Genomic DNA, 26,122 nt, shown 5'->3' with positions numbered 1-26,122 from the left:
GGCGGTATATCACTGCCTGGTCAAGCCCCCCTGTCCTTCCCCAACTGGCCAGCCAATTTTATGAGTGGATACACATCGTTTGGGTCAGCTCCACCATACTCTGTGGATGTGACTAAACTTAGTGGTAAGTCTTTTGCTAAACCCACTGTGTTTAATGTCTTTTCTAAAATGTTTTTAAAATCTTTTATAAGCTCAGGAATTGTTACGTATTATGTAATAAATAAGAAGATCCACGGTTGTCAAAAGCTAAGCTATAAAACTCTTTCGCTTTTGTTAATTTGATTTTTCTTCCAAATTTTCGTTTTATTTTTCTGAAAATGCTTGGGAATGGTAGTTAAATATACTTACTAAAAGAATATGTTGTGAGCAGTAATATTGGAGAGAGTTATTTAATAAAAACATTCCAAACATTTCTTGTTCTATGTTATATTTATGGGAATATGTAGTTTCTAGATTTGTTATATTTGGAGGGGGGGGGGGTGTCTGTTTTACGTAACTAGGTAATGATTCAAAATATTCTTTTTTTATTATGTATGTGTGCACTATCTCTAACTAACAAAAAGCTGAAAAAACATATTTTTTTAAATAATACAGTTTGACTTATTATCATTACTTATTTTATTATTCATGCTATTGTTATGATAATCTTCATCAGCTTTGAGTTAATCTAAGTTTTATTTTTTTTTAATAATTGTATTGTTTGCTAAAAATGCTAAAAAGATTACCATAGTTTGTATAATACTCATAATCATTCTGAAAGCATAACTACAGTATGATTGGTTATTTTTGAAGGACATTTGAGGAATGAATCTGTCATTAAAGTTGTGGTTAAAGTTAGTGTAGCCTTAAAGCTGAATTATTACCATAAAATGTTTATAACATTTTGTGACACCTTGTTTTATCTTACATTTACTTTATTATAGTTATAGACTTTAAAAATAACTCTTCAATATTGTTGTAGTTATAGACTTTAAAAATAACTCTTCAATATTGTTATAGTTATACACTTTAAAAATAATTCTTCAATATTGTTATAGTTATAGACTTAAACAAAAACCCTTCAATATTGTTATAGTTATAGACTTTAAAAATAACTCTTCAATATTGTTATAGTTATAGACTTTAAAAATAATAACTCTTCAATATTGTTATAGTTATAGACTTTAAAAATAATAACTCTTCAATATTGTTATAGTTATAGACTTTAAAAATAACTCTTCAATATTGTTATAGTTATAGACTTTAAAAATAATAACTCTTCAATATTGTTATAGTTATAGACTTTAAAAATAATAACTCTTCAATATTGTTATAGTTATAGACTTTAAAAATAACTCTTCAATATTGTTATAGTTATAGACTTTAAAAATAATAACTCTTCAATATTGTTATAGTTATAGACTTTAAAAATAACTCTTCAATATTGTTATAGTTATAGACTTTAAAAATAACTCTTCAATATTGTTATAGTTATAGACTTTAAAAATAACTCTTCAATATCCGGCTTCCTTAGTGGTCACATAAAATTTTGCAGTTCATTTTCTAGTGTGCATGGGTTTAATGCTGTGTAGTCTTTGTGTGAATGTTTGTGTGCAGGCCAAGTTATTTTAAGGGTAGCTTGTTATCTATCTCAAACATATAATTAAACTCTCATTGAATTTACTTTCTTTGGGAAAAAATGGTTTATTAGAAAAATTTGAAAAGGGTATTAGAACCATTAGCAAGAGTACTTCAATAACACCTTGTAATAATTAATCTTTTAAAATATTTTTTTATAATACATTTTTTTTAAAAAGATTTTTTTTTTGTAATACAATTTTTTTTTCTCCAAGCATGGGTTTGCCCTTTCTGTTCTTTTTTTTTTTACCTCTCCCTTCATCAAGAACCTTTACTAATGCTATGCATAAAGCTTGGAGCACCAGGGCCTTTCTCAGCATAGCCTCAGTTGATAATGAACCAGTCTTCTACAACAACCTGACACAAACTCTAGCTGGTTTATTGATCTCCTGAGATCAATATTGATTACCTGCCCATGCTCTTTTTTTTTTTAGTTTTAACACTTGGTTTTATTAAAAAGAAAAAAAAAATATTGTAAAGCTTGTTCGTGCTATCTTTAGTGATAATTTAAAAAAAAAATTAATCATTTACTGTTACAACACACTAAGTTTTTTTTAAAATAATTGAAATTTATTTTTTATACCCCCAGACACAGGTAATGTAGGTTTGTGTTAAGAAAATACTTTAGCCTACATACATTACATGAGTAGTTAAAAACACAATGAGAATAAGAAATATTTTTTTTGTCAATTGTCTTTTGTCTTGATGAATACAGGGTATGTGTTGTTAGTCCTGGGCTTGCATTGGGCGGCTGATAGCTGCTTGAGAGACCAGTGTACACACTACATTGTTATAAAAAAGATATCAATAAAAACTGTTTGATAAAAATAATAACAATTAGTTTTAAAAACAGCATGCTTGAAGAAATTTGTGTGTGTATAAAAGGGGTTCTGAGGTAATAGTGAAACATGGTTTTAATGCAGGCTGAAGATTACGCAATAATTGGGATATAAGGGTATACATTCTGTCTTAGCCTTAATGCTGGAATTGTGATAGAGGTCAAATTTTGCCGAGTGGCCTGCCATAGTAGACACCAATAGGAATAGTGCAGTAGCTAAACGATTTATGGGTCAAATTATACTGACTGGCATGCCATACTCAACACCAATAAGAATAGTGTAGTAAATAGAAGATTAATGGGTCAATTGAAGATTTACTGGTCAGAAGTGTTGATTATCCTGGCATACTAATTACCTGGCCGATTGGAATAGTGCAGTAGCTAAAATATTTACGCTGACTGGCCTGCCATACTAAGCAATAATAAACATCGTGCATTAGCAAGATGTCTTAAGGATCATATATAGTACTTTAGTCATACTCTACTCTTATATAAAGCTTTAACTGAATTTAGTTCTTTTGATGGCCAACATAAAAATTTCAAAACTTATTGATTTCCTATTGTTTTTTTTAAATTTTAATATATATTTTGTTCTATAGACTTGTTTCTTCAGCTTTCTGCCTGTAGATATTACAATCATAACATTTTCATAGTTTGATCAACTGTAAAAATTTAATTTCATCTTCTTCTTCTTCTTCGTTCTTAATTTTTAGTGTTGGGAGGGATCGAGCTTTATCTGCCAGAGGGTTTGAACTCGAGACTTTTTTCGAATTTATCAAGTATGAGCTTTTGCCGACTCGAGCAACTGGTTATGCGCCATTGAGGCCATTGACTCCAATTTCAGCCTGCTTTTCTTTTTGGATTTGCTTAGATAGCCTTTGTCCAACCAAGAACAAACTACAAGGCAGCAGTTGTTTGATTTTGGAGATTTCATAACATTGGACATTTTTTTGTTTACAGGTGACAATGTAATGCACAACCAAAGACTTGGCCTGCCAGTGGGTCATATACCTGGCCAGAACTTGGTCTTAGGCTCCCAGTCAGATCCAATGGCTACCTGGCTCCTGGGCTCCGCACCCCTCTACCTGCAGCATCAACCGCACCTGCAGCAGCATTACCTGTCGCAGGCGCCTGTCATGCTAGCCACAGGTTCCATACCTTCTAGCACTATGGCTGTAAGTTGAGGTTATTATGTGGCTAGTGGAAAGCAATTGCTGTTAAATGCATTGTGGGTGGTGGCATGGTTAATCATTAAGCCTGGCTTTAATAAAGTTCAGACTAAAATCTGCAAAAGTAAGAGCAAATGGGATGGAGTGGCCTAGACATAGAGAGCTGGACTGCTAACCCGTAAATATTGAGTTCGGATCCAGATTCAAGTCAGTAGACCGTCCCTGAGTCCCTGAGTCCACACAACTCTGATGGGTACCTAACTCACGTTATGATAATGACCACTGATTGACCACTGACCACATTATCCCTTCATATGCCAAGGTCACAGAAAGAAGTGAACAGCCTCGCCGACTGTCAGGTTTGAAAGGGAACTTTATTAAGAGCATATTATGTTAAGTTACCCTTTTGCATCTGTCAGTCCATTGGGCATATGAAGTAGAGTACACCTGTTTCTTTGACATTGACATATGAAGAGATAGTATGGTCAGCACTATGCCCAGCCGCCTTTGCTTTACATAATGTGAGTCAGGTGCCTATTAGAGCTGGGTGGAATCTGGTGTCCTACAGACTCAAGCTTGGGATCAGAACTCAAGACTTTTGGATTGGTAGTTATACGCTCTACCATCCGGGCATGCCATTCTAACAGCATGTGGGTTAAGTAATGTGAGGCTGCTAACCACAGGCATTTCCTTTGAATGCTGTATTCACATATACATGAACTCTCCCACACCTACACCTTGAGATCTTAAATCACAGTAAATTTTTTTTACATAGTCTTGTTTATCTATGCAGCTAGAAAAACCAGTTGATTGAACTCTTGTCTTTAAAAAAATTTGAGGCCCCAGGTTCCCAACTTATTGATTGTGTACCCTAAGGGGTCAAGGATGTAGCAGCAGTTTGTCAATGAGGTTGCCAACTTGTACAGTAAACCTAAAAAAATATTCTCTATAATGCAGTTATATGGTGTTAACTATGCCTTTTTCAATTGGTTTCGCTGGTCATTTGAGTTTTATGAAAAGGGGAGATCACTATCTAAAAAAAGGTTGGGATACCTGTGCTATTGCCATTATTTAATTCTGTTCAGTGAATAAAAAAAGTTAACAACTTTACATACACATGCAGGTCAGTACAAGCAAGACAGTGACAAGTGCATCCCTTCCAAAGAAAAATGGCGCCAGACCCACGTCTCCTGTTATGATCAGCAGATCCTCCCAAACAGAATTCACGTCTGGTGTCTCAGAGTCGTCACTCAAAGACAAACCCCACCCCTTGTATGACGCCAGCAAGGCAGGGGTCAATGCTGACGGCACACACAGGGGGATGATAGGTTAGGTGGTTTTTTTGTCTCTTGAAATCAGACATTTGAAACTGACTGGTGGTTTTTTAGTTACTTGAAATTAGACTGGTGAAACTGACAGGTGGTTTTTTGGTTACTTGAAATTAGACAGGTGAAACTGACAGGTGGTTTTTTGGTTACTTGAAATTAGACAGGTGAAACTGACAGGTGGTTTTTTGGTTACTTGAAATTAGACAGGTGAAACTGACAGGTGGTTTTTTGGTTACTTAAAATTAGACAGGTGAAACTGACAGGTGGTTTTTTAGTTACTTGAAATTAGACAGGTGAAACTGACAGGTGGTTTTTTGGTTACTTGAAATTAGACTGTTAAAACTGACAGGTGGTTTTTTGGTTAGTTGAAATTAGACTGTTAAAACTGACAGGTGGTTTTTTGGTTAGTTGAAATTAGACTGTTAAAACTGACAGGTGGTTTTTTGGTTAGTTGAAATTAGACTGTTAAAACTGACAGGTGGTTTTTTGGTTAGTTGAAATTAGACTGTTAAAACTGACAGGTGGTTTTTTGGTTAGTTGAAATTAGACTGTTAAAACTGACAGGTGGTTTTTTGGTTAGTTGAAATTAGACTGTTAAAACTGACAGGTGGTTTTTTGGTTAGTTGAAATTAGACTGTTAAAACTGACAGGTGGTTTTTTGGTTAGTTGAAATTAGACTGTTAAAACTGACAGGTGGTTTTTTGGTTAGTTGAAATTAGACTGTTAAAACTGACAGGTGGTTTTTTGGTTACTTGATATGTAAGTAAAATATGTGAGGTGGTTTTTTTGGTTAGTTGAACTCAGACTGGTGAAACGGACTGGCTGTGTTTTTGTTTGTTGAAATATTGTTGATAAAATACGTTAGGTGTTTTTTTTTAATTGGTAAAAATATTACAGGTAAATTAGATGCTTTGTTCAATGACATATTATTTTAAATTAAGTCTGCATTTTTAGGAATTTCAAAATACAATACTTGTTTCTATCAAAGTCTAGACATTGTTGATATTAAAATCTAGTCTCTATTTAAATTACACCCAATTTACTTGTTTCTATTAAATACTACTCAGTGTTTATAGCGCTCGCATTGTGCTTTGTTTGTGTATAATATTCTATATTAAAATACTCCCAATGTCCCTGTTTCTATTAAAATCTAGTCTGTATTGGAATCCTAATGCGCAGTGCTTATTTCTATTAAAATCTAGTAGTGTTTATAGTACTCCCAATGTGCAAAGATTTTTTATTTCAAATTCCAGTCTGTAGCTATTGTAATTGAAATCAACAAATGTTTTTTTTTTTTTGTTTGTAGGGGACCAGGACTCTGACAGTGGCTACAGCAGTCCACTCCACCAATCAAATTACGTGAACCTTGGCATTCAGGTCCACCCTGAAAACTTGCTCACCACAGGGGCCCCACCAGAGGAGAGTGGTCCCAGCAAACACAGTGGGAAGAGATCTGATCCCCAGCAGAGGGAAAACCAGGTTAAAAAATCTGGCACAGACAGCGGTTCTAAAGAGAGGTCAGGGAAGTTAAAGTTCAAGTCCGGGGAGAAGATCCGGGTTGAAATCTCTGGGTCTGAGAGTAGGAAGAAGAAGAGTCTTAGAGACGGTGTCAGGTCGCCGAGGCTTCTGGGAGCGAATACAAAACTGTTGTCGAGGTCGTCGTCGTCCGTCTCGTCGTCCGGCACCAGGCAAGATGACGACGATGAAAAAATTGATCTGCATTCTTGGACAGATTTTCCTCCCATGTTGTCTAGGGGCCCTTCTACTTCCTCCTCTTCCGGTTTTAAATCTACACCCCCTCTTAACTTAGACGAGCGGGTTCCTTTAACTATCGAGCGCTCTGCGCATGAACCCCCGTGGTCAATCAAATTCAGCATGGAGGAAACAAGATCGGGCAGGAGCAGGTCATCTAGTGGCGAGAAGGAACAAAATTTGTTATCAGCGTCTTCGTCGGACCAGCAAGGAACTTCAGAGCAGTCGGCCGCCTGGGGGAACATTGGGCGGAACTTTCGGCCAGGTTTAGACCAGGAGTTGTCCGTCCTAATGTCCGGCTCCGACGCCATGCCAGTCTTCAGCCCCACAGCCAAGGCGAGTTCTGCTTCCCCCAATGTGAACTACAACTCCTCTGTTGTAAGTAAAACTGGTCATGGTGTAAATAAAGCCGGTAAACTTGACCGCAAGAAAGGGTCCGGTGGTCAACAGAGTGTTGATATCCCTGGTATTGGCCTCAGGGAACAAACTGTCTTAGCCGTCAGCACCAAATCCTCAACCTCCTCCATGTCGTCGTCCGTCGTGTCGTCCGTCACCACCTCCGTCACCATGACAACAAACTCAGCCACGCCCACGCTCACCTCCAGCCACGCCAAAGCTGGGCGCTCGTCTTTTAAAGGTCGCGACCCCGCTGCGGGTAACAAAACAAAGGGTAAGGAGACCTCGTCTCATGAACTAAACAGGTGTGGGGGCACGGACAGCGGGTCAGCGCAGTTTACCAGTGACCCGGCAGGTAAATATAGCACAGGTGGGCTTGTCTGCTGCAGTCACATGGTTGCAAGTGCAAACACAGGAGCTAAATTCACAGGTAAATATCTACCTTCTTTATCAAGTTTTTTTGGTTTTAGATCCAATAAGGCTGGGTTAGGTGGCAGATGTGTCTATTTGAATGAACATATCCGTTTAATATACATAAAAACTTGGTACTTAGAAAAATTTAGTGGAGGATTTGGAACCCATACATAGAAAAAGAGTAATTGGGAGGAGGGAAGGAGAAACTTATAACATATTTTTATGTCATTCTACTTTTTAAACCGCCAGGGCTAAACTTATAAGTTCCCATTACAGTATATGTTCTTAGATTTAGTTAATTTAAACATTAACTGTTTAATTAACAAAGGTTTAAGATGTTGTATCTCATGTACACACTTTTCAACCAAAACAATTTTAAACCTGTTTGATTAGTCTAAATAAAAGCTTGTTCATTTTATCTTTTAGCTATGAGAAGACATTGCATTTGACTGAGTGGTAATACTTGTATGTTAATCATTTATCAAAAGCTTATTAAAAACTTTTATTCCAGTGGCGCCAACAGTTCCGACACACCTGACAGTAAACCTCAACATGCCACCACCACCGCCATCTTCTATCCTCCACGGACCTTCTCTACAGTCCTATGCAAACATCACACAGGGGGCAGCACTCAAAGGTGTACCGCCCCCAGGAGTTTTCCCCCCTGGAGTGAATTTCCTAGCACAAAGGGGGATGACTCCAGCTCAGACTTACAACACTCCGCCTTTTACCACGCCTCCATACGCCATGCTCCCCAACCCGCCTTATCCTTACTTCACAGGGGCAATAACCAGTCAGCCTCCCCCTGTCTCGTACGGAGTTGTCTCACAGTTCCCAGTGGATCAAGTCCCACACCCTTGTTTTCAGTCTAAAAACAGCACAAGTATTAACTACAGCATGGCAGCTAAAAAACCTCCAAGCAGTTACATCCCTTCCAGGCAGCCTGTCCCCACAGGCGCATCTATAAATAGACAATCAGACAATCACGTAACCAAACCAGCCGTCCAGAAAAACAAAGACCAGCCGGACGAGACTCAGGGTAACCCTGAAGATGTCGACCCTGAGAAGAAGAAGAAAACTCGGAGGAGGAGGAGAAGGAATCGGTCAAAGAAAGGTGATGACGAGGGTGAGGCGGGGGGTGGCCCGTCGTCGGAGCAGTCTGCGCTCAACTCGAGCGTGTCGGAGACAACGCTGCATTTTGAGGATGTTGACGAGTTCCCCGACCTGCTTCCTGCGTCGACCCGAGCTTTTGGTGAAGATGGGGTCGTTGGAGGTGAGAGGTCAACCCTTTCAGGTACTTCGGTGACCTACAGTGACATCATTAAGTCAGTAAGTCATTGTTTATTTTTTTTAGAATGACTTCATTTTCTTGTAGATTCTGAACATTTAGTTAATTGTTATTTGTAGTTTATACACATTTATTTTAACAGTTATTTGTAGTTTATTCAGATTTACTAAACAGTTATTTGCAGTTTATACACGTTGGTAATACAGATTTATTAAAAGTTTACTTCACTATGTTAGACTATAACTTTTGGGACGCATAAAAAGTTTCTGCAAGATTGTTACTTTTTAATACTAGTTAAAATTACTGACACAAAGAGCGTCGGCGTGGTCGAGTTGGTAAAGCTAATGGTTGCTAAACTGAAAAGTCTCGAGTTCGAACCCTGGGGCAGATGAGGCTCGTTAGCTGGGGACAGCCACTCTTCTAGGAGAGACAACTCCAAAATTAAACAACTGCTGCCTTGTAGTTTGTTCTTGGTTGGACAAAGGCTATGGAAGCAAATCCAAAAAAAAAGCAGGCTGAAATCGGAGTCAATGGCCTCAATGGCGCATAACCAGTTGACACGTAACGCTTAATTGTGTTGGAGGCGTGGTCGAGTTGGCAAAAAGCTCATGGTTGATAAATTCAAACAAAAAGTCTCGAGTTCAAACCCACTGGCAGATAAATCTCGATCCCCTTCAACACTAATAATTAAGAACGAAGAAGAAGAAGACTGACACAAAAAACTTAATTATGCCCTCCACCCCCACCCCCCTATACAGCTTTACATAGTTTACCATTATAGCAGCAAGATAAATATCTATCCTATCCTCTGGTTTAATATAGCCTTATTTATAGTGTTAATTAAATTTTGATTCTCTATCTTGATAAGTATACCAAAAGTTATACACGTTTTTTTAATGTCCGATTATAATAAAAATGCATTCTTTTCCTGTAGACATTTTCTAAAGCTGGCAGTCAGAGTAGAACCCAGTCTTTGACAGGCTCATGTGTGTCTGGGGATGAGGATGATGCCAGTTGTCACACAGGTGAGTTAGGTGTGTGTGTGGGAGGGGGGGGGGCTATGACAGGCTCATGTGTGTCTGGGGATGAGGATGATGCCAGTTGTCACACAGGTGAGTTAGTTGTGTGTGTGGGGGGGGGGGGTGGGGCTATGACAGGCTCATGTGTGTCTGGGGATGAGGATGATGCCAGTTGTCACACAGGTGAGTTAGTTGTGTGTGTGGGGGGGGGGGGTGGGGCTATGACAGGCTCATGTGTGTCTGGGGATGAGGATGATGCCAGTTGTCACACAGGTGAGTTAGGTGTGTGTGGGGGGGGGGGGGGCTATGACAGGCTCATGTGTGTCTGGGGATGAGGATGATGCCAGTTGTCACACAGGTGAGTTAGTTGTGTGTGTGGGGGGGGGGGGTGGGGCTATGACAGGCTCATGTGTGTCTGGGGATGAGGATGATGCCAGTTGTCACACAGGTGAGTTAGTTGTGTGTGTGTGGGAGGGGGGGGGGCTATGACAGGCTCATGTGTGTCTGGGGATGAGGATGATGCCAGTTGTCACACAGGTGAGTTAGTTGTGTGTGTGGGGGGGGGGGGGGTGGGGCTATGACAGGCTCATGTGTGTCTGGGGATGAGGATGATGCCAGTTGTCACACAGGTGAGTTAGGTGTGTGTGTGGGAGGGGGGGGGGGCTATGACAGGCTCATGTGTGTCTGGGGATGAGGATGATGCCAGTTGTCACACAGGTGAGTTAGTTGTGTGTGTGGGGGGGGGGGGTGGGGCTATGACAGGCTCATGTGTGTCTGGGGATGAGGATGATGCCAGTTGTCACACAGGTGAGTTAGTTGTGTGTGTGGGGGGGGGGGGTGGGGCTATGACAGGCTCATGTGTGTCTGGGGATGAGGATGATGCCAGTTGTCACACAGGTGAGTTAGGTGTGTGTGGGGGGGGGGGGGGGGCTAAGACAGGTTCATGTGTGTCTGGGGATGAGGATGATGCCAGTTGTCACACAGGTGAGTTAGTTGTGTGTGTGGGGGGGGGGGGGTGGGGCTATGACAGGCTCATGTGTGTCTGGGGATGAGGATGATGCCAGTTGTCACACAGGTGAGTTAGGTGTGTGTGTGGGGGGGGGGGGGGCTATGACAGGTTCATGTGTGTCTGGGGATGAGGATGATGCCAGTTGTCACACAGGTGAGTTAGGTGTGTGTGGGGGGGGGGGCTATGACAGGCTCATGTGTGTCTGGGGATGAGGATGATGCCAGTTGTCACACAGGTGAGTGGGGGGGGGGCCCTCTCACATGAGGGTGAAAATCAGTATGTAGATGTAGCTATGGTGGGGGGGGGTACACATGTCCCCGGGGCTGAATCTAGGGGTGCCAAAATAAACTCATTTTAGCTGCTATTTTGAATTATAACTATAAAAAATATATGGGGGGTGCTAAATTGAAGGTTTGTCCTGGGGCGCCGGGAGGGGTTGCTACGCCTCTGGGGAGGGGGGGTCACCATATCTTCTAGGATAAATCTCTCAAAAAACCTGATGCCTTGAAGATGCTTTTCATTGAACTGAGGCTATGGAAGCACATATGTAAATCAAAGCTGAAGTCAACAGTATCAGGCTGTAATGTTGCATTTGTCATGCAATACTTTATTATGTTTAAAAAAATAAAGAACAATTTTGGACTTTTAGTTGTATCCCTCTCTCATGTTACAAAGATTACGGCAATTAAATAAATATATTATGGGATAGCATGGTCGAACAGTAGAGTGCTAGGCTGCTAATCCAAAAGTCTAGAGCTCAGATCCCGGGTGAGAGTCTGTAGGACATCCCTGAGTCCAATGTTCCCCCTAAGCTGCCGCGCAGTGATTTTGTAAAATACTTATATCCTTGTATAAGACTTTTAGAACACCGCGCACACAAAATACACGTTGCACACTAACTTTTTTCCCTTAGAGGGAACATTGCCTGAGTCCACCCAGTCGTGATAGGTACCTGACCTATATAATGGAAAGTTAAGACGGCTGGGCATAGTGCTGATCACTATTCCTTCATTTTAAATACATAGGTCACAGACACAGTTGAACTCTACTTCATTTGACCTATGAACTTTCAGGTTCAATAGGGTAACAACTATATTTTTTCTTTATGAATCCAAATAATATGTTTCAGGTACAACCAACGAATCAAAAAAAGCACGGAAGAGGAGAAAGAGAAGGGAACAAGCCAATAAGGCAGCAGAGGCGGAGTTAGCTGAAATCTCATTGGAGCAGCAGTGGCTGAAGGAGGTGGGGCTTAAAAAATCAGCCAATCACACGCTGAGTGGCAAACCCATCCCTGGTGTCATCACCAACACTGCTGTGGTCAGCGAGGCCAAGAAGCAAGGTAAAGGTGCAGGAGGGAAGAAATCTCAGCAGCCGATGGCGCTGGACATAGCTGCCATGATTGATGCCATACAGGTAGGTTTATTTGTATTTATCTTTTTTCTTGTTCTAAAATAAAAATTGAAGACCTTATTGCTTGCTATTAGTAATTAAAGTCACAAAATAAACATTTTGAGATTATGAAAGTTCTCAAATTCAAATTGGTTTTATAACAATTTATTTTGAATATTTTAATTAATTTTTTATGGTTGTTTAAAAGAGGGACTTTGACATTAATATTTGCATTAGATGAATCAAAAGCTATAGGAATAAAGGCCATTGCTTACTTCAATTTCCACAAAAATTTGACTTTGGTGCTTTTAGCCCTAGGCTCTTCAATGTATTTATTTTTTGCTCAAAAGAATTCTAATGTTTCATATACGGAATTTCTAAAAAATAATAAAAAATCGTCTTTTGACGTCAAAACAATTTTTTTATCTAGAATAGCTTGATTAAATTTTAGGGAATTAATTATAAAAAAAAACAACTAGTTAAATTAAAAATAATAACCAGAAACATGTAGGGTGTGTAGCCATTGCCTGATGATCTAAGTTATTCATTAAAACATTTCATTTAAAACAATTCATTACATTTAGAAAAAACCTGCAACAACTGCTACTGGGTCACTGACAAACAAACACGTCACACCATCTGGCAACATAAACAAGGGAGGGAAGAAGGAAAGGACTGGCAGTGTTGGTTTACCTGGCAACATCCTGGACTCCTCAGCCCCTGTACAAAAAAGGGGCAAGGAAAGGGAGAATGGGAAGGCCAAGAAGCCCAGTCCTTTGAAGAAGGTTATCCTGAAGGAGAGGGAACAGAAGAAGAGGCTGAGACTGCTGGATGAGGACCCTGATTCTGCTACAGGGCTTGATTCAGTTGGGTGAGTGCTCAGGTTACTTTAAGATTCGAGTCAGACGGGAGCCTGATATTACTCCCACGTCAATTCTCCACCTTGGAGGGGGGAGAGGGGTAAAGTCATAAAAGTCTTAGACATGAGTCAGACTGGTTCTGTTCAGATTTCTTAAGATTCGAATCAGTCAGGTGAGGGGTCAGATATTAACTTTTTTTTTTAGATTTAATTCAGGTCAGGTATGTGGTCAAATTTTTTTTCAAGAGTCATGTGAGTGGTCGGATTTAGTCAGGCGGGTATTTAATTTCTATTTCTGTATAGACTGGATTTGATTAAGTGACTTAGTTGACATGCTAATTTTACTTAGAAGGATTTAATGATATAGTTATTGAATTTGCGTTTTTAATACAGCTTTGTGATGGCCAATATTTTAATTACAAATAGTTTCAAATAAAAATAAATTTAAGCTTCCACAAAATAAACACCTGTAAGTTAAAAACTGATGATGTATATAAAAAACAAAAACAAACAAACAAAACTCATTTTTTGAGATGTAACTAATTTTTGTCAATGTAATTCCCCAGTGGTGTACCTGGTGTTGGCATTGTTGGAGGAGAAAGTGAGCTAAGCCAGGATGGTGAGTACAGTTTAGTTTAATACGCAACAGTTGTCATTTTTTTTTCAAAGATACTTTACCTTTGTATAGACTGTTTAAATCTGTGGGTTTTTTTTAATAAGTACACCAGCACAATTAACCAGCTCACTTAAATTGTGCTTATTTTTTCCCCAGCTGTCTAAAGCTTGGAATTTTATGTTTCGCCAATAATCTTCCACATAACACAAATTAAATGATAGTGTTGGCAAGATACAATGTTTCTAGTTTGTATATGCTCTTCAATCATTTAGACAAAAAAATAAAATGTATATACAATTTTACCTTTTTTTTTTTTATTTTTTTAGCTCTGAGTTCAAAATCTGAGGGTACAGACGGAGGGGATGGAAGCGGAGCAGCTGAATTATCAGCAGATTTATCTCCCATCAGCCAGACATCCCCTATTTCAATGTCGCCAGCCTCCCCTGGAAACTCCGGGGTGAACTCCCCCATCACTGGGTCTATTGGTAGGGATCCTGTTGTCATGAAGATACACAGCCGCAGGTTTAGAGAGTAAGTATTGGTTTTATAGTGTTGGTGTTATTTAAAGAGACTTTTTCGTTATGTAATGTGGCTCTGGTGCTTTTATTCCACTATAAGTGATAAAGAGTGACAGGACTAAGCATCTCAGGACAAATGATCTCTGACAATTTCAATAACTGTAAATATTTTGCAGTGAGATATTTAGTCCATGATATTTTTTTTTCCTGATGTATTTTGTTCTGAGATTTTTTTGTTGTTGGTGAGATCAATTTTGTTCTATAGACCTTTTGACCTGAGATTATATGTCCAGATATCATTTGCCAAAGAATTGTGATAAAGACTACAAAAATGACAGTGTTCTAAATATTTTAGGTATTTTTACAAATATGTTGTGCAATTCCTATGGCCTGTGTTATGTTTGCTTTACAAGGCACCTCATAAAATAAAAAATGTACACATTCTTTTGTGAAAGAAATGTAGACAGATTAGAGAACTCGAACACAACTCTAGGTGTTTTTTAGATTTATTTCCCCTTATATTTTTAATGGCTTATCCAAATGTACAAACCATTTTCCAGGTACTGCACTCAGATTCTGGACAAGGATATTGACCAGTGCTGTACGTCATTGCTGCAGGACTTGGTCAAGTTTCAAGACAGGATGTATCACAAAGACCCGGTCAAGGTGAAAACATACTTGACATGATATGGATAAAATACGCTTTTAGTGATACAAACACTTTTTCTTCAAGTGATCAAACACAAATATTTTTTTGAAAAGCTTCAACAAAGTTTTTTTTTCACTAGTGATTTAACAAAAATATTTTTAAAAATAAGCATAAAACAGTTTTAGAAAAAAAAAACAATTTATAGGAGTTAATAATTATACTGGTCAATTATATCAAAACCTTGTTGTGCTACCCTAACCCTATCCATTACCATTATCATGACCCTCATCCTAACCCTGACTATAAATGTGATACAAGCAGGAAAAATCCTTTCTGCATCCAGATCCAAAAGTACAAATCCGCATTTTAAGAACCTCTTAGTATTTCTTTATTAATTCATTGTGAAATCATTCCCTACATAAATAAAAATGGCACAATAATATTCTAATGTGTTTAAATTATTTTTATTCCCCACAGGCTAAAACAAAGAGAAGAGTTGTTCTGGGACTAAGGGAGGTAACCAAACACCTGAAGCTGAAGAAAATCAAATGTGTGGTCATCTCACCAAATTTGGAGAAAATCCAGTCAAAAGGTAGTAAAACACTATTTTAAATAAGCTCAAAGTATATCTGTTAACATTTTGAAGCATTTTAAAATATTATATATAATACAGCTTATCAAGTTATGACTATTAGTCTGTTGGGATTTCTGATTGGCATGTAATGTACTTGTATTAACGTGCCTAATGTATTCAAAGCTTATATTGCAATAAAATACTTCCCCTCCCTCCCATCCCACTGATGCTTGCTTATATATTAATATTGATCTGAAAGTTAATCATAGTTGCTTTTACTTAATATTAACTCCTTAAGTTGGAAAAAAATAACTACACTTTCCACCAAAAATATCTTCCCTATGATGTTTCTTTCTCTTTTAAAAAATATAACTTTTTTCCTTACTTACCTGAATTTCTTTCAATATCAGTAAAATTATCAATTATCCATATTTTTGTGTTCTAAATTTTGTTTTAATTAAATATAGAAATGACTTAGCTTTAATAAAATGTAGAACTAAATTTTGTTTCTTTAATTCAACCTCCCAGGGGGCCTGGATGAAGCACTGAACAATATCTTGAACATGTGCCAAGACCAGTCTGTTCCTTTTGTTTTTGCTTTGGGGAGGCGGGCCCTGGGTCGAGCTTGTGCCAAGTTGGTGCCGGTCAGTGTGGTTGGGATCTTCAACTACGAGGGCTGTGAGGTGAGTTTGTTGCATTGTGGGGCAGTGTAGTTTTGGCCTTTAACTATAAGGGGCAGATTGTTGCATTGTGGGGCACTGTAGTTTTGGCCTTTAACTATAGGGGCAGATTGTTGCATTGTGGAGCAGTGTAGTTTTGGCCTTTAACTATAAGGGGCAGATTGTTGCATTGTGGGGCACTGTAGTTTTGGCCTTTAACTATAGGGGCAGATTGTTGCATTGTGGAGCAGTGTAGTTTTGGCCTTTAACTATAAGGGGCAGATTGTTGCATTGTGGGGCACTGTAGTTTTGGCCTTTAACTATAGGGGCAGATTGTTGCATTGTGGAGCAGTGTAGTTTTGGCCTTTAACTATAAGGGGCAGATTGTTGCATTGTGGGGCACTGTAGTTTTGGCCTTTAACTATAGGGGCAGATTGTTGCATTGTGGAGCAGTGTAGTTTTGGCCTTTAACTATAAGGGGCAGATTGTTGCACTGTGGGGCAGTGTAGTTTTGGCCTTTAACTATAAGGGGCAGATTGTTGCATTGTGGGGCACTGTAGTTTTGGCCTTTAACTATAGGGGCAGATTGTTGCATTGTGGAGCAGTGTAGTTTTGGCCTTTTACCATAGGGGCAGATTGTTGCATTGTGGGGCAGTGTAGTTTTGGCCTTTTACCATAGGGGCAGATTGTTGCATTGTGGGGCAGTGTAGTTTTGGCCTGTAACTATTGAGGGCAGATTGTTATGCTCTAAACTTGTTACATTGTGGGACAGTGTAGTTTTGGCCTTTAACTATAGGGGGCAGATTGTTATCTCTAAACTGGCTACCTGTGTTGATAGGTGACAGATTGCATGGCTACTAACCTGATAGAATACAGGTAAACTCTACTTCACCTGTCCAATTACTGTCTGTTCTGTTAGGGTTTCTTTACTTTTACTGTTTACCTTTACTGCCAATAGTAAAATACTGGTGTTACTAAAGTGTGGAGTGGTAGGTTCGGATCCTGTGTGGATAAAAATATTCAGCTTTTACAAAAACTATTATGTACTAGGTCTATCTTGGATGATGAAATAACACTTTATGTCAATATTACCATTCATGTTAGAAAATCCGACTTGAATAAATTTTTTTTTGTCTTGAATTCCCCAGCAAAGGTATAACTGTCTCTTGTTAAAAAAATCGCACATGAATTAATTTTGTTTAAATTCCCCTGCAAAAGTACAACAGCCTTATGTTAAAAAATCCCATATTAACAAATTTTGTTTAAAATTCCCCAGCAAATTGTCTTGAATTCCCCAGCCAAAGTACATCAGCCTCATATTAGAAAATCCTATTTTAAGAAATTTTGTCTTAAATTCCCCAGCCAAAGTACAACAGCCTCATATTAGAAAATCCCATATTAACAAATTTTGTCTTAAATTCCCCAGCCAAAGTACAACATCCTTATGTTAGAAAATCCCTTATTAACAAATTTTGTCTTGAATTCCCCAGCCAAAGTACAACATCCTTATGTTAGAAAATCCCATATTAACAAATTTTGTCTTTAAATTCTCCAGCCAAAGTACATCAGCCTCATATTAGAAAATCCCATATTAACAAATTTTGTCTTTAAATTCTCCAGCCAAAGGACATCAGCCTCATATTAGAAAATCCTATTTTAACAAATTTTGCCTTAAATTCACCAGCCAAAGTACATCAGCCTCATATTAGAAAATCCTGTTTTAATAATTTTTGTTTTAAATTCCCCAGCCAAAGTACAACAGCCTCATATTAAAAAATCCCTTATTAACAAATTTTGTCTTAAATTCCCCAGCCAAAGTACAACAGCCTCATATTAAAAAATCCCATATTAACAAATTTTGTCTTTAAATTCTCCAGCCAAAGTACATCAGCCTCATATTAGAAAATCCCATATTAACAAATTTTGTCTTTAAATTCTCCAGCCAAAGTACATCAGCCTCATATTAGAAAATCCCATATTAACAAATTTTGTCTTTAAATTCTCCAGCCAAAGTACAACAGCCTGATATCCCTGACAGCCGCCGCCAGAGAGGCCTACAACGAGATGGTCTTGGCTGTGGAGAAGGAAGTGGCCGAGTACCCCTCCATTGCCTCACAGACTTCCAGCATTGGGGGGATCCCCGGCCTGTACGCGGCCCACATGGGCCACTCACGCACCCCATCTGGGTGTAGCGCCATCTCCTTCACTAGCTCTATCCTGTCTGAGCCTATATCTGAGAACTTCCCTCACGCGGAGCCGGAGGTGGACAGTAAGGTAAGTCACTGGCAAAAGTCAGCTTTACAAGTCCTTTTTGAGAGTTTGAAGTCTTGTTCCTCATTGGCAAAAGTCAGCTTTACCACTCATCTTTCAAAGTTTAAAATCTGTTCCTCATTGGCAAAAGTCAGATTTACAAAAAGGGTTTGAAGTCTGTTCCTCATTGGCAAAAGTCAGCTTTATCACTCATCTTTCAAAGTTTAAAATCTGTTCCTCATTGGCAAAAGTCAGGTTTACAAGTCATCATTCAAAGTTTCTAATTTCTGTTCCTCAATAGAAAAAAAATTTGCTTTACTGATCTTCTTACACTGTCAGCCTTTCTAAGATGGTACTACTGTCATCTTTATACACTGTCATTTTTCAAAATGTATTCTAAGAAGTTTTGTTTTGCAAAAAAACTTAATGTTGCTAAGTCATCTCTACAGTCATCCCCAAACTTATTTTAGCCACTTTTATCTCGAGATATAATTCCAGATTTTTTAAAGTCTTATATTCATGGGTGGTTTAAAGTCTCAGCCTAGTATAGTAAACTTTCTGTACTTTTCATTTGATGCTTTTTTTAGAATTAACTTTTTGTTGTGTTGATAACCTGAGCTTGAAAAATCATTTTTTAATTATCAGCTTTGTATCATCAAATTTCCCCTATCTGCATCCCATTTTTGTCATTATATTATCCTTTCTGTATCATTTTTGTATCATATCTATATAATCTATTTATCATTATCATTATCTATCCTTTTTATTTCATCTTTCTATTCAAATTGTATCATATTTATATATCATCTTTTTTATGATCATCTTTAAAACAACTTTGTATTAGCATTGTGTTCTCTCTGCATTTTTAAAGCATCTTCAGTTCATCTTAGTATTTTCATTGTGTATCTCTTTGTAGCATCTTGAAATCATCTGTACATTATCATCATTGTATTCTCCCTATATCTCTAAAGCATCTTCAATTCATCTTAGTATTATCATTGTATATCTCTTTGTAGCATCTTTAAATCATCTGTACATTATCATCATTGTGTCCACTCCCCAGGGCTATGAGATTGTCCGTGATGCGGCGGGGAACGTTGTCCATCCGTCTGGGGGCACCACCAAGCCAGGTCAAGACTTCGATGATGGAAACGAGGCAGACACAGAGGACTTTGGAGAAAACAGGAGGAAGAAAAAAGGAAACAGGAACACAAACTCTGTCAGGTTTGGTGATATGGTAGGGGCTAGAGTTACAGTTCCTGTCGATAAAGATGGTGGTCAGTCAAGTCGAGGTGGTGGCGGTGGACAAGAGTCGGCTGATGATGGTGTGGGCAAGTTGAGTCGAAACGTCAGCGAGTCCACGCTCATCAACGAGGACAGTTTGATCAGGAAAGGGGACTTAATCTCAGGCCAGTGTAACATCCAGGAGGACTTCGAAGACCAGGAAGACAGTGATGGGGCGGACAACTCCGGTGAGGTGAGGGTGAGGAGAGTTGCGGAACCTGATCAGGGAGCCAGCAAGTGGGCCATGGCTCACATAGACTCCATTCACAGCAACAGCTACAACCTGGGGAATGAGATTCTGTCCCAGCATTCCCTGACCCACGACCCCAGGGTCAGGGGTCAAATGTCACAGCTGTCACCCTCTTCCTTGTCCGCGGTGTGCGGGAGTGAGCTCCGACAGAAGGGGAGTAGAGGGCACGGGGTGGATGAAGAGGATGATGACGATGATGATGCTGTTGATGAGTACAATGATGATGAGCAGCAGGAGGAGGAAGAGGGAGAGGAGGTGGATGAGGAAGAGGAGAAGGCCAAGAGTCACCATCGGATCATCGACAAGGAGCGGATAAAAAATTGGTTGGAGTCTCAGTCCAATATAACAACAGAGGACTAAACAGTTAAAACCTTATGTGTTGTAGTTCACTTGTACATTTAGAGAAACACTAACATGTCATGTTTTAGGATGTGAATTTCAGGGTATGTATTTTTTGAAAGATTTTGTTTAAAAAATTGTAAAATGCAGGTGCAAAATATTTTTTTTTTTACGGAAATATTTTTTATCCTGCTGAAGAAAGAAAATTTTAATAAATGCGAAAAAAAATTTAGAAACTTAAATTTTCAACTTATAAAACCTTGAATTGTGTAGGGAAAATGTGGTTATACATCCCTTAAACAGTATAGAGGAAAATGTCTTAGTCTAGGATATCCCAGTTACACTAATGACTGAACAAGTTAGATATCTCTCATCAACAGTCATTTTTATTTTATCTTAACTTATCAGAGTTGGAACTTTTAAAAAACTTAGGCACAAATAAGAATTTGTTATATAAAAATATTTTTTATGCCAAAAATTGTATACTTTAACAACACCCCAATTTTTAATGAAATAATTGTATTTCTGTCTCACCATTTCCATTTATTTTCCTATAGCCACTTCTTAAGTGACAAATTGACCTACACAGAAACTGTGTAATGCACTGAAGTCTCTCTTATTATCATAGATCAGAAGTTGTCTCTCACTCCGTATTCAAATATCCAAATCAACATTTTTCATAGTGTTACCTATGTCTCCAGAGGATTTTAAAACAATAATTTAATTGTGCCATCACTGGCTATGATTGGTTCTAGGTGCTTTGAGCACAGATGCATTGACTACAGGGGCTTTGACCGTAGGGGCTTTGACCAGAGGAATTTTAACTATAGGTGATCATTTTTATAGTGATAATATTAATAAACTGATATTCAATTTAGATGAATGATGGAATAAATACAATTTTAGGTGCAAATTTTTCCTTTGAGTTTCTATTAATAGAAATTACCCTGTTGTAAAAAAGTAACAAATAATTCAACAAGTAAAATGTTTAACTTGTTGCATCATGAAAGTAAAAGTATAAATGATAAAAAGCCTGCCTATGACATAGTCAAAGTTGTAAAACTTTTATGGTTAACTAATTAACAAATGTGCTACAGCACACAAATATGTCAGTACATCTGTTAATTTCTAAAGCTAACAAATTGTTCTCAAAATGGGTTAAAAAAATTTTTTAAATGAATTTTGTAAAAATTAATTCAAAATATTTGCACCAAGTTTTGATTTTATGGAATGCTGCAACTTTTTACCTGAGTGGTCGAGATGACTGTTATTTATGCATGATGAAAAATCATATTATTAAATCATATGGTACCCTCAAATACAATTATGCAACTTTTTATCCCTTTTTAAGTAGATCTTTACTATGTGTTTAAACCCCCACTCTAGACAAAGCCCCTATGGTCAAAGCACCTGTAGTTATATGTCCACATACCGAAAGATTTTGTTATGGGTGAGGTGGAGTTCCCAAAAAGTTCCATATATGTATATAAATAGAGAGACCATACTTATTTTAAGAGTGTTAAATTTAGGGTTTAATGGCTTAGATTTTTAAAATGAAGAGCCACTTGAGTGGGCAGTGGCCAATAGCTCCAGCTTTTCACACAACAGCTGTCATTTTAGTGGTCATCCTCCCACACCCAACACCTTACCTCCCCCTCCCTTGCCTACGTCACTAATTGCCATCCCTATTACAAACCCATCTTCCACACCCCTGGTATATTGTTATTAACAATACTTTTAAGATGAAGATCTAAGTTCACAGCATCTCTGTATTTTATTATCAAAACCTAATTTACATTTTTTTTCATTTTCACTGAATATTTTTGGCATTATTTTTATCATATTTCTTCACCAGTATTTGTGCCTGCAAATTAATTTAAAACTATTTATTTTTTTAGATGGCTTTATTCATACATGACATTTTAAATAAAAATACCTTCTGTGACTTCCGTATATGCATTATTCACATGTTAGATCACATGGTATCCTACTACATCTTATCACAGTGTTTATATTTGTCAATGTATTTTGTAAACAATTCTAGTTTTTGGGTATTTTGTTTTAAACCCAATGACCTGATATAAGAATTATGAATATGCAATGTAGTAAGATTGTTATTTTTAATGATGAAAGTAGGTTGTTTTATAAGGAAATAAAATAAGTGCTGTTTGTCTTTATATTTTTTTTAACTGTGGAAGATGATCATAAATTAATAGTTTTTTTTTTCTATTTCTCTTGTAAATATTTTTTTAATTTAATGCAGTCAAAGAATTTTTAAAAAAATATATATTTTGCTGTGTTAACTTGCTAAATTTTTCAAATGTATACTTTGTTTTAAGTCACATACCGTATTTTCTAGCATATAGGATAACAATACACCTTTTCAGTAAAATATAGAGTACTGTTATATATGTGTATTCAACATACATTGATGAAACCCAGTGTATAAGATGACGCACAACTTCTACGAAGATTTTCCTTATATGCATTATTATTAATTAATTAATTTGGTATTTTGACCCACATCTCAATATGTTTTTTGTGTGCCTATAAAAGTGACACCTGTTGGTCAACAGAACAGGTGAAGTAGAGCTCACCTGTTTCTGTTACCGCAGCTTATGAAGGGGCAGTGTGGCCAGTACAATGCTCAGATGGTTGAACTGGGGGGGTACCATGCAGAAAACCTGTCCAGTCATCTCGACTTGGATTCAAATTCATTTTTTTTTGTATGCACTGTACCATTTGACCACATTACCCCTGATGTAGCCTTTGTCTACCCCGAGGCTTGTGAAAAATGTCATGGAAAACTTAAATGTTTGTGTATTTTGTGTATTTGTATGTATACGTATGGCCTTCTAGGTAAACAACCATAATACATGCATATAACTGATATACTAGTTCAGTACCATCGAATGCAAAATGAATTGTTGTGAATATTTTTACATGTTGATGAAAATGATACAGTACGTTTATTTACTACTCTATTATAAAAATGTATGTTCATTGTCTCTGTGTGTCAATATGTCTATATGCATATTTGTTTATCACTACATTTTTTACCACCAATGTAGAGCTATTGTTTTTATGCCAGTCGTGCTCATATAATTTAGTGCCGCCATTTTATTTTAATTAGTGAAACCCAGATTTATTTTTTTTCAAATTGGTGTGTGATCTAGTAGTTGTTTCATCAGTGAATTAAGTCACGTAGCAATATTACATTTATTAAAAATTGTTATTTTTGTTATGCTAAACATTGGTTTTGTAAAAAAATTTCTCCCAGTGACTCTAGGAGCATAGACCAAATGACACTCTATTCCGTCAGTGACACGTGCCAGTGGTATAGCTGTCAGTGGAAGTGCTGTCAGTTACACCTATGTCAGTGTTAGTGTCATCACTGTCAGTATGGATGTCAGCACAGGCGCTATCAGTGACACCTGTGTCAGTGTTAGTGTCATCACTGTAATTATGGATATCAGGGGCACTGTCAGTGACACTTATGCCAGTGTTATGTCACTGTCAGTGTTAAAATTGCCAGTGTTTGCAAATAGTATTATAAAAATGGCAAGTTGTTATTTAATAGAAAAAAAAATATGTGCCTCTACAAATAATAAGCTCAGCTGTGATGTACCCTGTTAAGCCTGTAGTCTTATGATAAATGTGCTGAATTCTGCTGATGTATATGTTTGCATACTTTGAATGTAGATCTACATTTATGATTTTGTGGTTTTGTTGAAAAAGATAACATTCTGGCATTAAATTCTGTGTCAAGTTGATTGTTAATACAACAATTGCTTAAAGCTGGGTTTTTTTTGTGTGAATGTCGAGCAATGTTTATGGTTGAATTAATTGTATTAATTGTATTTAATGCTGGTAAATGAAATAGCATTTTTTTTAAAAAGAAGAGAAATTGTATGGTGATTGAAAGTGATGTCCCTTGAAAGGGGAGATTAATCATGTTCCTACTAACCTTGACATTGCCTACCTTAGGTATTCAAATAATTCGACTTTTTTTGTTCCACTGTATTTATTATAAATAAAAATATTCTTTAACATTAAAAAAACATATATTAAAAAAAAATTTACTTGAATTTGCATTATGTTGAAAAAAACATGTTACATTAAAATTGTTTTTGTGAATTTATAATAAAAGTTTTGGGAAAAGGGAATCATTTATTTACTCCTGACACACTTGTATAAATATAAATGTTGAATGTGAGGCTCTTACAAAACTACAAAAATTTTGTAATTTTTGGGACCACAAAAATATATTTTTATAATTTAGTGGACTACAAAAATATTTTTTTTTTAATTACGTGGACTACAAAAATATAATTTTATAATTTTGTGGATCTCAAAAATACAATTTAATTATTTTGTTAACTACAAAAATATAATTTTAAAATTGGTTTGACCACACAATTATAATAGTAGTTTTGTGGACTAAAAATAGAATTGTATAATTATATGGACCAAAAAATGTAATTTAAAAATTCTCTGGACCACACAATTATAATATTTATGCTGACTACAAAAATATAATCATATAATTTTTTGTAGGAGAAGTAAAAAAAAAATTATCTGTTTTTCAAACCATTTTGGTACAGCTGTAAGTACTGAGAACAAACTAGTGGATAGTTTTGTTGTGTCTCCATATGCTGAATGCCTTTTAAAAATGATCTTCTGTATGATCTTTTTCAGTTTGTTGTGCAATGCTTATAAAGGGATCATTTCACTATTGTGTTGATGTATTACATGCTGTTTTTTTTTTTTTAAATTATCAACCATGTAACATTGTGATCAGAATTTTTTTATATAATAAAAATTATGATAAAATGTGTTTTTTTTTTTTTTACATTTTATGTGTACTAAGACGGCGTGGTCTAGCGGTTAAGTGCTAGACTGCTAACCCAGTTCGAATATTGGTCCAACTCAGTAGAACGTCCCTGAGTTAACCCAGCTCTGATGAGTACGTAACTCACGCTAGGAAGGTAAAGGCGGCTGTGCATGGTGCTGACTACACAATACCTTCCTGTTCCAAGGTAACAGAAACAAGTAAACTCTACTTCACTTGCCCAATGCACCGTCAGGTTCGAAAAGGATCTTAACTTACGTGCGGTCTTTGAATTAGCCTTACACATTTTTCTTTAGGCCATATTGCATAGGCAATAATAAGTTGTATATGCCATAAAGAAAAGCTATAACCCCCATAAAGATAATTTTTGTATCTGAAACGTTGAATCGGCCCTAATGAAAAGTTGTTTCGGCCCTAAAGAGGAAAGTTGTATTGACCCTAAAATATATCGGCCCTAATGAAAAGTTGTATTGGCCCTAAAAAGTGTTATATCGGCTATAAAGAAAAGTGCTATAGGCCTATTGGCCAAAAAAAGATCTGTGTCCCAAGTATAGATAGCAACCTTAGTCGGACCTATGAAACAAATACGCAAGCAAGACAACACTACCAGATCTTTTCAACTTTCTTGGATTATTTTACTGTGTGAACTGGATATCATCGTAGTTTTGTTCGTAATCCGAGTCATTTTCCCCGTCTCGAACCAGATGTTCGTTAATCGAGACAATATAAACCATTTATCAGCTTTACCAAATAAGGAATGAAGCTTAAAGTACACGGTTACAAAATACAAAAGATACTTACAGGCAAACACGCACACACGCACATATACACTTATATAAACTTAGGGGGGACCCACAAACACACATAAGCACACATGCACCTACATGTATAAAAAAAACAACTAAGGACACACACACCCACAAACACACACACACACATACCCACAAACTCACACACACACAGTGTGAACTATTCCTAAACCAACCAAATCATAATCTAACACCAGAACACGCGACCTGTTATCTGACCAACCTGAGATAATAGAATTCT

General features: G+C 37.2%; 1 protein-coding gene across 1 annotated transcript; it reads left to right on the top strand.

Moving 5' to 3' along the window:
• The first annotated feature begins 4,741 nt into the window (after positions 1-4,741).
• On the top strand, positions 4,742-24,523 carry LOC131928117 (uncharacterized). The gene is made up of 13 exons (XM_059284043.1): positions 4,742-4,952; positions 6,259-7,530; positions 8,026-8,843; positions 9,737-9,827; positions 11,960-12,246; positions 12,807-13,093; positions 13,648-13,700; positions 14,024-14,228; positions 14,776-14,881; positions 15,342-15,456; positions 15,967-16,121; positions 18,105-18,371; positions 19,411-24,523. Exons 1-13 carry the CDS (start codon positions 4,742-4,744, stop codon positions 20,239-20,241), a joined length of 4,698 nt encoding a protein of 1,565 aa, XP_059140026.1. The 3' UTR covers positions 20,242-24,523.
• Positions 24,524-26,122: the final 1,599 nt, after the last annotated feature.

This window comes from Physella acuta, unplaced genomic scaffold, assembly GCF_028476545.2.
Source record: "Physella acuta isolate Inbredline_101_S28 unplaced genomic scaffold, ASM2847654v3 ptg001465l, whole genome shotgun sequence".
NCBI classification, from domain to species: domain Eukaryota; kingdom Metazoa; phylum Mollusca; class Gastropoda; family Physidae; genus Physella; species Physella acuta.
The sequence above is the reverse complement of the archived record's forward strand: the minus strand, read 5'-3'. Positions and strand labels throughout refer to the sequence as shown.